Source organism: Gopherus flavomarginatus, chromosome 12, assembly GCF_025201925.1.
Source record: "Gopherus flavomarginatus isolate rGopFla2 chromosome 12, rGopFla2.mat.asm, whole genome shotgun sequence".
Classification (NCBI taxonomy): Eukaryota; Metazoa; Chordata; order Testudines; family Testudinidae; genus Gopherus; species Gopherus flavomarginatus.
The window spans coordinates 4,605,235-4,620,399 of NC_066628.1; the positions used below are offsets into that span (position 1 = coordinate 4,605,235).

General features: G+C 51.6%; 1 protein-coding gene across 1 annotated transcript; it reads right to left on the reverse strand.

Annotated features, from left to right (window-relative positions):
* Positions 1–1,364: 1,364 nt before the first annotated feature.
* Positions 1,365–10,626, reverse strand: LOC127032356 (C-type lectin domain family 2 member D-like). Its single transcript, XM_050919569.1, has 7 exons — positions 10,546–10,626; positions 8,393–8,553; position 8,026; positions 5,849–5,935; positions 4,119–4,300; positions 3,268–3,371; positions 1,365–1,530 (listed from the first exon to the last, which is right to left on the reverse strand). The coding sequence occupies exons 2-7, from the start codon at positions 8,513–8,515 to the stop codon at positions 1,365–1,367; spliced, it is 663 nt and encodes a 220-aa protein (XP_050775526.1). The 5' UTR covers positions 8,516–8,553; positions 10,546–10,626.
* Between the last annotated feature and the right edge of the window lie 4,539 nt (positions 10,627–15,165).

The window sequence follows — 15,165 nt, forward strand, 5'->3', positions numbered from 1 at the left end:
CCAGCCCACGAAAGCTTATACCCAAAGAAACGTGTTAGTCTCTAAGGTGCCACAAGGACTCCTGGTTGTTTCTGCTGATGCAGACTAACACAGCTGCCACTCTGAAACCTGTCAACATTTTTTTGTAAGTGAAAAAAAATATGCATCAAAATTATACAGAAATAAAAGCCTATTTCAAAGAACCTTGCAGATGGACTTTGGATTCACACCCACTGGTTTAACCGGAACTTATGACCTGTGCCTACCCATCATCACGCTCACTTTGTATCTCAGCTCTACCCCGTCTCATCGGCTTGGGCTGTAAGTTCCTCAGGCCAAGGACAGCGCCCACCATAGGTAGGGCCCTACCAAATTCACGGTCATGAAAAATGCATCACGGGCTGTGAAATCTGTTTTCCCTCTGTAAAAGCTGGTCTTTTGTGTGCTTTTATTCTGCATTATACAGATTTCACAGGAGAGACAACTGCTTCTCAAATTGGGGGTCCTGACCCAAAAGGGTTTGTAGGGGGGTTGCAAGGTTATTTTAGGGGGGTTGAGGTATTGCCACCCTTACTTCAGTGCTGCTGCCTTCAGAGCTAGGTGGCCAGAGAGGGAATTTGGTAGGGCCCTAAGCATAGTGGGGGTCAGGTGTGGCACGGTCAAATATAGTGATTGTACCCTCTGAAGGATAAACAGCAGCAACTTTTCTTTAGTTACATTGATGGATTTAAAGTGCAGGGTGCCAGCAGCTGGATCACAGGCACTGACTTTTGTTTTTCCCAGTGGGGGCTTCACCCCTGCTTCACCCTCCCTCCACCTCTTCCCTCCCCCGAGGTCCCTCCTGCCCACCCGCCACTTGCTCCTCCCCTGAGCGCCTCCTGCTAGCCGCTTGCGGATCCACAGCCAGCCCTGCAGGTTCCGGAACAGCTGATCTGCGGCCAGCCAGGGAGTCATGGAGCCACTGTAGCTGGCGGGAGCTGAGCGCCCCCTATTATTTTCCCCATGGGTGCTTCAGCCCCAGAGCACCCACGGATTTGGCGCCTATGAGCTGGACCTAGGTACAGAGAATCCCCGCTGCAGCAGTTTTCCCTCTGACAGCTCGCGGACCGCAAGGACATGGAATTGAGAGTCTGTCTGATGCTTCAGAATTTGCCGAAATCTTGGTACCCCCACTAAGGAAAAAGCAGATGCTGAGAGGCTCTGGCCCACCTTCACTTGCACAGAAACAAGATACAGCACGTTACTAGCACTCCACCCCCCTGCTACCTTAAAAACATAAAGTGCATTTTAAAAAAAATATTGAGTTTGATCTAAATTGATACAAATACATTCAGTAGAAAAGTCAGGGAAGGGGGTGCGTGTGTCCCTGTGCATAGAGTAGCACTTCAGCTGAGCTCTGACATCTCCGCTTGCCCCTGCGCTCCATTCTCCTCTCTCAGCGTAAGTCCGGCAGGCTTGCTGCAGATCCAGTATCGCACCGTGTCGCACCAAGAAGAGGTAACGGCTTCATCGTTCAGATACGCGCACTCACCCTGTGCTCTGACTTTGAACCTGCATTGCAAGCACCACAGAATTAAAGTCAAGGCTTCGTATTCTATGCAGCACAGCAGACAGAAAACAAGCGGCTAGGGCCTCTACGTTATGTACACCGTCCCCTTTCACTTTTGTATAGTCCAGTTAGTCCAACATCCCTGGTTATGGTTCACATTCAACGCTGCTCTCCAATTTTTAAATTTCACTGTGATGCACAATTTTGGTGCAAAGTTCCAAACATAACTGCATCACAGAAGTTGCCAAGGGAAACTGGGAAGCAGCTAGGGTAGGGACAGCTGGGGCTTTTCTCATGTAGGAAAATACTGGGTTTGGGACCCAGCAAGCAGCTGAAACGTTTGTCACCGGGAGGGGGTGCATCACCTTTGTCTCTCCCCATTTTGGGGACATGAAGGAGAGGACTACATTTGGGGAAGGGGGTTGAATTTTTCTTTTACAGCGCCAGCAACCCTTGATAGCAACTATCTGTCCCCAGGATCTGGGACTTCATCCAGTGGCGATGGGAAGTCTGCTATCTTGATGGCTTCTGTTAAAATGGTCAGCAGCAAAACAGTTACGTGTGGATGTTGAAAACAGCCTAGGCCTTGGCTACCCCTGAGAGTTACAGCGCTGGTGGTGCTTTACAGCGCTGTAACTCACTCCCTGTCCACACTGGCAAGGCACATACAGCGCTATATCTCCCTGGATACAGCGCTGTCTGTAGTCCACCTCGACGAGACGAATAAAGAGTATAGCTGCTGCTGCAGCGCTGGGGTGCCAGTATAAACAGGGACTAATCTTACTACGCTGTGACTGACCTCTGGAACCTTCCCATAATGCTTTTAAGTAAAGATAACTCTTTGTTTTGTCGTGATGCCTCTGTTTGTTTTGTTGTCAACTCCAGGCTCCGGGAGCTGCTTATCTAAAAAACAAACCTAGCTACTGTTTGCTGTGAAGGAGCAGAGGCAGGGAGCTCCCTTTGGAATGCCCACAGCTAGTGTTTGCTTGAGGAGAGGGGGAGGGAGGGGGTGGAGGTCCATTTTGGAGTGGCTGCTTATCTGGTCTGTGAGGAAAAAACCAAAGAGGGCTATTTGCTTTCAGCAAATGGGTCGGAACTTGCAAGGCAGCTGCTGACACAGAGTCAGCTCCAAAAATCCACTCTCTCTCTCTCCCCCACGCTCCCTGTCACACTCCACCCCCCTCTTTTGAAAAGCACCTTGCAGCTTGAACGCTGGGATAGCTGCCCATAATGCACCACTCTCAATGCCGCTGCAGACGCTGCAAATGTGGCCACGACAGGGCACTAGCAGCTGTCAGTGTGGACAGACTGCAGCGCTTTTCCTACTCGGCTGTACGAAGACAGGTTTAACTCCCAGCACTGTACAGCGGCAAGTGTAGCCATACCCTTAAGTAGGGTTGGGTTAAGCCCAGCTGTAATCAGCTGAGCTATGCTATTAAGGCTTGTCTCAGAGCTATCACAACAGCAGTTCTCTCCATTTCCTCAGGGATATGTTTTACTACTCAAAACAGTTCAACATCAAGCAAAGAACTAAACCAGGCCCTGCCTCCAGCAAGCACCTACCTGCTCCCTGCAGTTCTCAGCGGAGCAGTTGCTGGCCTTTAAACTAAGCCTGCAAATCACCGGATCCTCTCTTGTGATCCCTGGCCTCAGCCCCATCAGCTGGGAGTCACATTTGTGGCTAAGCCAATTTCCCTGATAGCCCCCTCTCCCACCCATTAACAAGAAAGAGAACTCACCAGTGATTGAATTCGGTGCCGTTGGTCCATTTCCAGACCTGGCCCGGTTCCCTCCGGAGGCCGATCCAGTGCTCAGAGAGGTCTTTATGGCGCTTAATGAAAGCCTTTCCAAAAGCGGAAGTGAAAGATATTATTCACCACGACCTGCATGCGAGTCTCTCTGTGCTGCTGATGGGGCCTAGTGCAGTCTGCAGCGCTGTTCTAGCTGCCAGTGACAGCAAAGCCTCCTCATTAAGGTTACGGCTGGGGCCTTACCAAAATCACGGCTGTGAAAAACACATCACGGACTGTGAAATCAGACCTCCCCTGTGAAATCTAGCTATGTGGGGGAAGGGCAGGGCCGGGGGCACCTAAGCTGGGGGCTACTACCGTGTCCCCATCTCTAGCTGCTAGTCTCCGGGATGGGGAGGGACAGGACTTATTCCTCCCTTGCACAGAGGCTCTCAGGGGAGATCAGATTCCCTCTGGGTACCTCCTCCAGGCGTGGGTGGAAGCTCCAGGGCTTCCTGCAGCCCTAAGAGGTTGCCAGAGCTGGAGGTGGATCTGATCTCCCCTGTGCTGCTGGAGTGCCCTGCAGCCGGGGGAGGCACCCAGAGATAGGTCTGATCTCCCCCGTCAACTCTTGTCTGCAAGCAGCTGTGTAGGGGAAAAGCAAGTCCTGTCCCTCCCCAGCCCACCCGGGACTAGCAGCTAGGAGCTGGGCTGGGGAGCTATGGGGGAGATCAAACTCACCTCTACGAACCTCCACCTCTGGGGGTGGTGAGAGGAGAGCACGATCAGAAGTAAGGGGCGGGGGCACAACCCTCAAAAGTTTGGGGACCACTGCTCTAAAGTCTGAAAGGGTCTCTCACCATTTCCTGAGGGGTGTCGATCTCAGCCAGGGAGGCACTGAAGGAGGAGCAGTTGCTCTGGCTGTTGTTCCAGTCCCCTTCAGCCTCGGAGAAGTAGTAGCATTTCCTTCCGTACCCGACCCAGCCGTCCGGGCAGCAGCGGGCAGCGGCCGGAGGATCAGAACGAGCCAAAGGTGGGTTAACTAGTGAAAATGAGAAAGTCAAACAGGGTCAAAGATTCTCTCCCTCTCTGTATAGGAGGGGGGTAAGAGGCAATAAATGTTCTCAGAACCAGAGACCCCCATTCAACCAAGGATAGTGCAGCTGCTGCTCCTCTGGGCCTCAGTTTCCCCCTCCAAGGTTGGTCTCCTCAGCTTCCCAGCCACTGCTCTGTGCTGCAGATGTAGCGTCACCCTCCGTTCAAGTCCACGACAAACGTATGCCCTTCCAGGTTGCCAAGGGTCCAAACTAAGAAGTCCCAAACAAACGAAGATGTCCTGCTGAACCTCAGGACTTCCCATCAGCTCACCCCCTACACCCAATTCCCAGCCCTTTTCCTTACAGACGCTTCCTCAAGGCCTTCCAAGGGAGCCTGCCTGGTCCCTGTGTTCCCGCTCTCAGTCCCTTTATAAGGCCCAGGTGATTAAGCTCTTACTTGACCCTCCTTAGTCTCCCTCCCTCAGGCTAGGAAGCAACTAATTAACTATGGCACTGGTGGGGCTGGCCCCATCCCCCCTTAAAGGGACCAGTTGCCCCATGACACCTTGATGCCATTTCATGTTACTGATTGTCACAGCGATTCCAGACCCTGTTTATGGTAAATCTCTGCCCCCCTGTCTACCATAGGCACCGACTTCCTGCATTTCCAGGGGGGGAGGGGGGAAGGTGCTCGACCCTCGCTCTGCCCCAGGCCCCGCCCCCACTTCACCCCTCTCCCAAGCCCCCACCCCTCCTTTTCCGGCCCAGTCTCTTCCTGCCCCCTCCCCCAGCACCTCCTACATGCCACTGAACAGCTGATTGGGGGAGGTGCTGGGGGGGAACAGCTGATCGTCGGGGCCCGCTGACAGGTAGAGGCACTGGGGGTGGGGGTGGGCATCAATTTGTGGGGCTGCTGATAGGTTCTGAGCACCCACTCTTTTTTTCCGTAGGTGCCCCATCCCCGGACAGGAAAGGGCGCACAGGAAGTTTTGGCACCCAAAGCCAGCGCCTTAATCCTTGGACCATCCTCCCTCCCATGAAAGCCCCTCAGAAATGGTAACTGGCTGTTCCACTTTACAGAGCCTGCCTTCAGCACAACCTCGGAGACTCAAATGAGCTGGCACGACCGACAGTCGACTGTACCATCAATACAAACAGAGGGGAATCAGAGTCAGCCGCACTTTCGCTCACTTGACTTTTCAAGGCGGTGCGTCCTGGCTGAGACCAACCTCTGACAGGCTCCTGGAACTGTCTATACAAAAGGTGGAGAGAATGAAAAAGGGGAGATTTCTTTTCTCCCCTGGTGTGGCAGAAAAAGGGGGCTACACAGTAAAACTAGCTGAAAACCTTCAATGAAATGCAACCCTTTCACTGCAGTAGAGGAGGGACAGGGATGGTGCCCCATGGGTAATACTAAAGAGCTGATCTAAAGAGCCAGTGATGAAGTAGTAAGAGGAAGGACCGGAAGTTGGAGGCTGGAGAGGTGCGAATATGTGACTGCGATGGCTCCAAGGCAAAACACGAAGCACAGAGACTGAGGGCTGGGAACTCACCAGCCAGAACAATGATGATAATGATCAAAACTAAGATGATTCCAGCTACAAAAGCACGTTTCATGAACTTGCAGTTACATGAATAACCTAAAATAGGGAGAGAAAAACCATTAGTGCTCTTGAGGGAGCGGTGGTATCTAAATAATAACAGAAATGATTTGATTTCCAGTGAGACAAGGAGTGTGAGGTAACAGCTTTTATTGGAGCCATTTCTGCTGGTGAAAGAGACAGCATTCAAGCGACACAGACACCTTCTTCAATTCTGTGTAAGCTCAAAAGCTTGTCTCTCTCAGCAACAGAAGTTGGTTCAATAAAAGATATCACCTCCCCTGGCTTGTCTCTGTAATGTCCTGGGACCAACACGGCTACAAGTACATTGCAAACAACAGTGGTTGATTTCCAGTAACATCTAGAGACTCCAACTGATATCAGGGCCCGGTTGTGCCGGGCGCTGCACAGACACACAGCGAGAGACAGTCCCTGCCCCAGCTGAGATCAGGGCCTGGTTGTGCCAGGTGCTGCACAGACACACAGCGAGAGACAGTCCCTGCCCCAGCTGAGATCAGGGCCTGGTTGTGCCGGGCGCTGCACAGACACACAGCGAGAGACAGTCCCTGCCCAGCTGAGATCAGGGCCCGTTGTGCCAGGCACTCCACAGACACACAGGGAGAGACAGTTCCTGCCCCAGCTGAGATCAGGGCCCCATTGTGCCGGGTGCTGCATAGACACACAGTGACAGTCCCTGCCCCAGCTGAGATCAGGCCCCGTTGTGCCGGGCACTGCACAGACACACAGCGAGAGACAGTTCCTGCCCCAGCTGAGATCAGGGCCCCATTGTGCTGGGCGTGCACAGACGCACAGTGACAGTCCCTACCGTAGCTGAGATCAGGGCCCCATTGTGCCGGGCGCTGCACAGACACAGCGAGAAACAGTCCCTGCCCTAAAGGGCTTACAATCTAAATAGACAAGACACACAAAGGAAGGTTTACTTTCCCCATTTTACAGTTGAGGAACTGAGGCATAGAAATATGTGACTTGCCCAAGGTTACAAAGGAAGTCAGAGAGATGAATTGAACCCAATTCTCTTTAGTTTTAATCCAGTGCCTTAACCACAAGTCCCCACAGTTTCTCTAGGGAAGCACATTCCCTACTCTCAACCCACAGCACTGGAGCAAGGCCCTAGCTTTTTGAGTTGTTTACTCCCAGGTCTCTGTATCTAAATCACAAAGTTCTCCAGGTCCATGTGTTCCCCGGGGTTCTTTCAACCCAGAGCTCTCGGTACGTGTACTCTGTGCCAGGTGGTGTCAGGAAATACAAAATCTCCCTGTACGCATGCTGGGCAATGACCATTACCAGAACAGGCAGGGGTCCTGATCTCAGCAGGACCTCTAGGTGCTGTGGTAATATAAAGAACAATAAAGTAGCAATTTGTTCTATTATCAGAGATCTGGGATAGGGTGCAGGACGCTGTTTCTCTTGGGAGCTAAGGCATTAACTACAACATTTATACTCCTTTAACGACGGCACTACAGCCTCCCTAGTGTGAACACATTTATACAGGTATCAAGGTACCATAAGCTTTTTCTACAGGTGATAACCCCATCTTGCCAATTACACCAGGAATCAAACCACAGCCCTCCAGCGCTGGAAGCATAGCGGAGGCAGGAACGGATTCCAGTCCTCTGTGGATCTGGCACAGGGGGCCTGTAACACACACTGACCAGAGAAGTGGTTTTCAAGCTGCAGCCCATGTGACATCCCAGGGCCATACAGGTAGTAGGGGATGCAGCCCACAATGGTAAATAGGTTGAGAACAACTGGACTAGAGAGTTGCATACACACAGATCAGAATAAGAGAGTCCACATGGGGGTTGTACCAGGGTAGGTACATCTGTTTACATTCACAACTTAGCGTATATGGGGATAACTTTCCCATGTGGCCAAGCCCTTAGCCTCTGTGTCTCCTGCTAACCATTTCCTAGAGAGTGAGGGTTTAAGGTGCTTGTCCACATGGGAGAATTTACTGGTACACCACTATGGTTATACTGGGCTAGCTCCCCATGAAGATACATTTATTCTAGAATAGGTGTGTTCACACAGGAAGTTATACTAGTAGGGGGAGGGATAGCTCAGTGGTTTGAGCATTGGCCTGCTAAACCCAGGGTTGTGAGCTCAACCCTTGAGGGGGCCCTTTGGGGATTTAGTTGGGAATCAGTCCTGCCTTAAGCAGCGGGGTCAAACTAGGTGACTGCCTGAGGCCCCTTCCAACCTTGACAGTCTGTGATTTAGGGGGGAGGCTTAGCTCAGTGGTTTGACTATTGGCCTGCTAAACCCAGGGTTGTGCATTCAATCCTTGAGGGGGCAATTTAGGAATCTGGGGGAAATATCAGTACTTGGTCCTGCTAGTGAAGGCAGGGGGCTGGACTCAATGGCCTTTCAAGCCCTTCCAGTTCTAGGAGATAGGTTTATCTCCAATTATTATTTTTTTTAACTATAAAGGTATAATTATACTGGTAAATTTCTCTGCACAAAGTCCTAAGTTACCTGTTCATCTCCTCTGTCCAGGTGTCCATTACAATTAAGAGGCTCCATCAGCTGCTGTTGCTGCTGAACAGAATTCTCTCCTCCTCCCTCTGCGTTTTCACTGCCATTAAGACGCTCTTCCATTTGAAGTTCCCCCCCAGAACGATCTCCGTGTCCTCTCTCTGAAAGGCAGGGGCAGAGGCATGAGCTAGCAGCATGAGTGCGCGTACGCAGGAGACCAACAGAGCTTGTGCAGTCCCTGCCACCATGGCTATGTGGCTCTCGTTACTGGAGCTAGCTCTAGTATTCTAGCTTCGTACGGCTTCACAAACTGCAGTCACACCTCCCAGCTGCAGTGTAGACGTAGCCTAAAGCCAAGGCAAGAGGTGAAGCACAAGGTACCAATGAGATAGTTATGACCAGTGGGCTAGGCAGTGATCACAGCATTCCCGCTGCCTGACCATGGCCATGTGAGCTGTCAGCAGCAGGGCAGGAATTTGGGTATTTTTCTCCTTGCCCCAGCTACTGAAATATGTGATTGTCTCAGCTTTCATTAAAACAAACAGACAAACCCCCCTCAAAGTGTCTAGCCCCCGTGCTCGGTGAGAAAAACTCGAGACGGGATGAGAGGGCAGCTCCAGGCTAGGAAAAAGACCCGACGGGATTACTTTTAAACATCACTGCTTCGTTTTATGCCAATCTTGTGATGATGCTGATTTTTGGACACTTGGGGTTGGTGATACTGTCTCTTCTCCATGTCACCCAGCCACACCTCACCCCACCCTAGGGTGACCAGATGTCCCGATTTTATAGGGACAGTCCCGATTTTGGGGTCTTTTTCTTATATTGGCTCCTATTACCCCCACCCTTGTCCTGATTTTTCACACTTGCTGTCTGTCACCCTACCCCACCCAGCTCAGCCCTGCCCCTATGCACCCCCCCCCCCGTACAGCCCCCCCCCGCCTCACTCTGCAGTGCGCAGCCGCAGTGCCAGGCAGCACTCATAGACTCATAGACTCTAGGACTGGAAGGGACCTCGAGACGTCATCGAGTCCAGTCCCCTGCCCTCATGGCAGGACCAAATACTGTCTAGACCATCCCTAATAGACATTTATCTAACCTACTCTTAAATATCTCCAGAGATGGAGATTCCACAACTTCTAGGCAATCTATTCCAGTGTTATTCCGCTTCTTGGCTGCTGTATTCTGTCCCTACGTCCCTCGTAGGAATTTCGCTGCCATTTTGGCATCGGCCGGGCCTGGGAATCCTCTTTCGGGTCCGCGCTGGTTCACGCAGCAGCCCACCCCCCCAGCGCCCCGAAGGCAGAAGCTAGGGGGGGAGGTGGCGGTGGGACCCAGGCATCCTGCCCGGAACATGAGCGCCTCAGAGCACCCCCCATCTGCGAGGCACGCCCCCCCGCCCCTGCCTTCACTCAGAAAGCGGAGGATGAAACCCTAAGGACACCTCCCATCAGTGTGGGAGGGGATCGAGGGTTCCTCCGCTTCATCCCCCCCCGAAATAAGGTGCACCCCTCCAGAGCCCACCCCCGATTAGCACGGGAAGAGGGGAGGATTGGGGTGCCCCAGCCAGCTGCCCCTATAAAAGGGGGAAGTGCCCCCCTAAGCCCCCCCATCAGTGCAAGAGGAGGGGAGGATTGGGGTGCCCCGCACAGCTGCCCCTATAAAAGGGGGGAAGTGCAGCCCCCAAAGCCCCCCAGGATTAGCACAGGAAGAGGGGAGGATTGGGGTGCCCCAGCACAGCTGCCCCTATAAAAGGGGGGAGTGCAGCCCCCAAAGCCCCCCCCGATTAGCACAGGAAGAGGGAGGATTGGGGTGCCCCAGCACAGCTGCCCCTATAAAAGGGGAAGTGCAGCCCCCAAAGCCCCCCCCCGATTAGCACAGGAAGAGGGGAGGATTGGGGTGCCCCAGCACAGCTGCCCCTATAAAAGGGGGGAAGTGCAGCCCCCAAAGCCCCCCAGGATTAGCACAGGAAGAGGGAGGATTGGGGTGCCCCAGCACAGCTGCCCCTATAAAAGGAGGGAGGTGCAGCCCCCAAAGCCCCCCAGGTTTAGTGCAGGAGGAGGGGGAGGTCTCTAAGTCCCCATCCCCCCCCGTTCCTCTTCTTCACTACAAGACACAGGGGCAGTTCCTCTCCTAGATGGTCAGAAAGTTACCAGCTTTCTCTCCGCTGCTGCTGCAGTGCTCGTAGCCCAGCAAATCTCATCTGGATCCTGCCTGCAACTCCCCTGCCTCCGTAATACCCTGTTACCTAAACCTCGGTCTGTCTCTTATCTAAACTCTGCAGGCGCTTCCTTGCCCCAGCCTTTGTAATACATCTCTGTACGTTAGTATTTTCTCAGGTGTTTTTTTTAGGTTGAAGTCCCAGTGAGCTGTCGTAAATCAGAGGGGAGAAGCTGGAATGAGTCAGTTCATTTCATAACCAGTTCTGATAGTCTCAGTTTGAAAAAGTGCAAAACAATGTGGGACAGTGCAAAATATGGGCCATGAAAGGGTCTCATCCAAGTGTGCATGACTTAGGCAAGCGATGTTGTTTTTCCTGTGGCACTTTATAGACTAACAGACCAAGTGTGTGTGGGGTGCCCCTCAGGTCACAGGCGTATAAGGGGTTGGGATGGATTCGCTGTCCCACACCAGTGTGAAATGGGGCCTCTGAGGGCAGGGTCAGATTAACTCTCCTGTGGGCCTGGGGCTATTAGATTTTGTGGGGCTGTAGGGGATTTGGAGTGGGCTCAGGGCTGGGGATTGGAGTGTGGGAGGGGGTGCAGCTCCAGCTGGGGGGTGGGGCCACGGATGGGATGGGGTTGTGGTGCAGCAGGAGGTTTGGCATGTGGGACTCTGGGAGGGAGTTTGGGTGCAGGGGGGGCTCAGGTGGAGTAAGGGGTGGGTGTGCGGGCTGCAGGCTCCAGCCAGGAGCCGCTTACCTCAGGCGGCTCCTGGTCAGCCGCACAGCAGGGCTAAGGCAGGATTCCTGCCTGCACTGGCTTCATGCTGCTCCGCTCCCTGAGGTGGCCAGCATGTCCAGCCACTAGGCAGAGGGGCCAGGCTGCTCTATGTGGTCTATACTGCCCATCCGCAGGCACCGCCTCTGCAGCTCCCATGGGCTGCGGTACCTGGCCAATGGGAGCTGCAGAGCTGGCCCTGGGGGCAGGGGGATTCCCTGAATGCCCCTTGCCTAGGGCCGCAGGGACACATTGGTGAGTCAGTCTTCCGGCTCCAGCCCACGGTGGGGGAGGCTTGGGGACTGGTTTTCGGCCCGTGGTGCAGAAATTTGCTGTGGGCTGGATGAAAAGAAGCAGTGGGCCGTATCTGGCCTTCAGGGCCCTCCTTAGCCCTAGGGCCTGGGCTGCAGCCCTTAAAGCCCCTGCATTAATCCAGTCCTATCTGAGCGGGTGCCAAATGGATTTGAGTTTGAACTGATTTTTACACCTGTTAGATGGCTGATTGCGTGCTCTGTGCACGGCAAACTCAGAGGCAGGTCTTGTAAGCACTGCAAACACTAGGCTGTACAGGCTCTAACCCTGGGTGGGTTCCCTTTACATACACCCAGTAAGCAAGGGGAGGAACCTTTAGTAGGGCTGGCAGGAAAGAAAAGGTGAAAATACCCTAAGTCATTGGCCCCAGATCCTACAAACATTTAAAACACCCGCTTAGCTTTATGCACGAGTAGTCCCACTCAGTGGGATGTTCATACATTAAGTCAAGCACATGCAGTGCATAAGTATATGTATGGCTCCATCCCTAGACTGTCTCAGTTAAGCTTTGGGTGTTAAGTTTATTAATCTCCTGCTTCTGGCGTTTCAGGAAATTCCCCAGAGGCATGGAGGCAGGCTCAGTGAGCAATTTTTCATCATGTAAGTGTCATTTCATAATTCTCCTTGCTCAGATTGAAACCTCAGTTCAAGCCCAGTTCTCTGTTCAAGTGATTAGGATATTTCTCTCTTCTCAGACTCAACGTAGGCTATGACTACACTACCACGGTAAGTAACCTACGCTACGCAACTCCAGCTACGTGGAAGGTGGTACCTGTAGTTGAGGCTGCAGAACGGTTTTCTTTATAAACCCAGCAAAGAGTCCTGTGGCACCTTATAGACTAACAGACATATTGGAGCATGCTCCAATACATCTGTCAGTCTGTAAGGTGCCACAGGACTCTTTGCTGCTTTTACAGATCCAGACTAACACGGCTACCCCTCTGATACTTTATAAGCCCAGTTTTTCAGACACTTCACTTCTTGAACTTTTGCAGGTTTCCCAAAGTGGAGAAGGCACAGACTAAGTGTTGTTTAGTTCTAAATATTTGCTGTTGTTTGTTATTTATATTGTGGCCGCACCAGTCACAGACCAGGACCTCATGGTGCTGTTTTTAGCATTAATTTAAAAAGAGGGGTTGCTTAATAGGTGGAGATACAGGTTTGCTATATCCTATCCGTAAGTAGGTAGGAACATAATGTGAAATTAGGACTGGTTGAAGCCATGAATACCTCCCTCTAATGAGCAGAGATCAGAAAGGAGTCTGTCTGTGGTTGGGATTGATTTTCAAGAATGCTGTGTTAGTGTGAGATTGCTGGAAGGTTTATCATATTTTACGGTTTTCTGTTGCACCCATCCCCATACTATCTAAGTTTGTGGTTACTGCTTTGAAGGGTGAGTTTTCTCTTTTCTGTGAAAGCAAAGCATTCTCTGTCATACTGAGATCCCTATTTGCTTTGATTGTTATTGCTTTGAAGTTCTCTTTTTCTTGGTGGAAACATTGTCATACTGAGATTCCTATTTGTACTGATGGATTATTTATATATTAGTGTCTTACAAATCGTTATTATTGTTTGAGGATGCCTCTTCATGTTCCCACCAATGGGTAAGAGGTCCTTGGGTGGTTGAACTCTTTCAGAATTAATGCTCATTGGGAACCTCAGGACCTCACTGTGGTACGAGATTATATCAGGGATGTGGCCTTATCACTGCATTTCCTTCCTTTCTGTGGGTGTCTCTTTAATCCTGCAGTCTAGTTTGACCAGACTTCAAGCCCCTTTGTACCTTTAATTTTATAATAGGGGAGGTCTTCACTGCAGAGTTAACTCAGGTGACTGGCACTGCTGTCTGAGCACCTGGTTTAGCCTAGACTGGGTGAGATCAGCCACACTGGACAGCTGTCACTGTGTCCTGGTGAGGCACTCACTTGTGTGAGTCACTGGGACTTCTGGGGCCATATCCCATGGTTCTTTGTGCTGCAGGAAGGTGAGCTGCTTTATGATTCTTTGCCAGTGAGTTGTGGGAGCACTTGTCCTCCCTGCGGGGCATACAACAGGGATTGTGTGAAGCCGTTGGAGGATTATCAGCATTGGAGTGGGCTTAGCCTGTATCCTCACTGCAAAGTAGATGGGTTACCAGACCTAGTGAAGCGAGCACCTAGGCTTTTGCCTATAGCCCCAGACGGGCCAACTAGCCTGGGTTTAAAGCACCACCAAACTCAGGTTAGAATTTTGTGTATGTGTCCGGGACAGGGATTGGGGCAACAAGTGAGTAAAAGCCCGAGTTAGCTCTGCAGTGAAAACACACCCTGAATCACAAGATGGCTGAAGTGTGGGGCAGCAATGATCTGACTTGATGCCACTCTGACCGACTATGGTGAGTACTTTTAAAGATAAGAAAAGCTTGTTTAAAGGAGTGTTGGTGTCCAGAGCATTGTGAGGATTGTCAAGGTTTTATCTTCCAAAGGCCAGGGATCTCCTTAGCTCAAGTGGTTCTTCAGAGCTGGGCATGGAGCAGGGCAAATGCTGTGGGTTCCATGAAGGACTGAGATAGGCCATCTTCGGCTGCCAAACCCTCATCCTCAGATAAAGGGAAACCCCTGGATTCCTTAGTGAAAGGTTTCAATGCTAAAGCTTGGAACCAGTTCTGGTCCAGGCTCTACACCAGGGGTTGGCAAACTTTCAGAAGTGGTGTGCTGAGTCTTCATTTATTCACTCTAATTTAAGGTTTCGCGTGCCAGTAATATATTTTAACGTTTTTAGAAGGTCTCTTTCTATAAGTCTATAATATATAACTAAACTATTGTTGTATGTAAAGTAAATAAGGCTTTTAAAATGTTTAAAAAGCTTCATTTAAAAATAAATTAAAATGCAGAGCCCCCCAGACTGGTGGCCAGGACCTGGGCAGTGTGAGTGCCACTGAAAATCAGCTCACGTGCCGCCTTCGGCACCCGTGCCATAGGTTGCCTACCCCTGCTCTACACTATAGTACATAAGTCATCTGCATGTGATGGTGCAAAATTACCACCAGCACTTTCTTCAGTACCACAAATGAACCAAGAGCTGTTGTGCTGGCAACCCCTCAGGGTTGAACACCAGGGACTCCTGGAAGCACGGGGCCGCAGGGCAGGCTCCCCCTCCAGTGCTGAGCAAAGCCAAGATCCCGTCTTGGCTAATAGACAGTGCTGGGCATTGGTGAGCCCACCTCTGGTGGGAAGGACTCGGGAAGATGATGCATATTTGGTGGCTCTGTTGGGGATGCAATTGTGTAGCCTTGAGCCTCCAGATCCAACAGTGTAGTCGGAATATGTCAAAGTTCTTGGTTTGCTTTTCTCTGCCCTTAAGTGAGTGGCAGAGGAAGTGTTTGGAGAAGAGAGGCAGGCCCTGGGAAGAAGAGGGACCGTCATCACAGCAGAGGCCGTGGATCAGATGCGGGTCATTCACTTCCACAGATCTCAGTTCTGGAGGCCTCAGATACCATCCAGACTCCATCTGTTGGAATCAGTATTATGGTGCCATTGACTT

What these genes read in the sequence shown, in the direction of transcription:
- LOC127032356 (XM_050919569.1), bottom strand. Translation starts at nt 8,515, where the DNA reads ATGGAAGAGCGTCTTAATGGCAGTGAAAACGCAGAGGGAGGAGGAGAG. An exon ending in TATCATCATTGTTCTGGCTG is followed by an intron (nt 4,301 to 5,848) that starts GTGAGTTCCCAG and finishes CATTTTCACTAG; the next exon opens with TTAACCCACCTTTGGCTCGT. An exon ending in TCGACACCCCTCAGGAAATG is followed by an intron (nt 3,372 to 4,118) that starts GTGAGAGACCCT and finishes GCTTTTGGAAAG; the next exon opens with GCTTTCATTAAGCGCCATAA.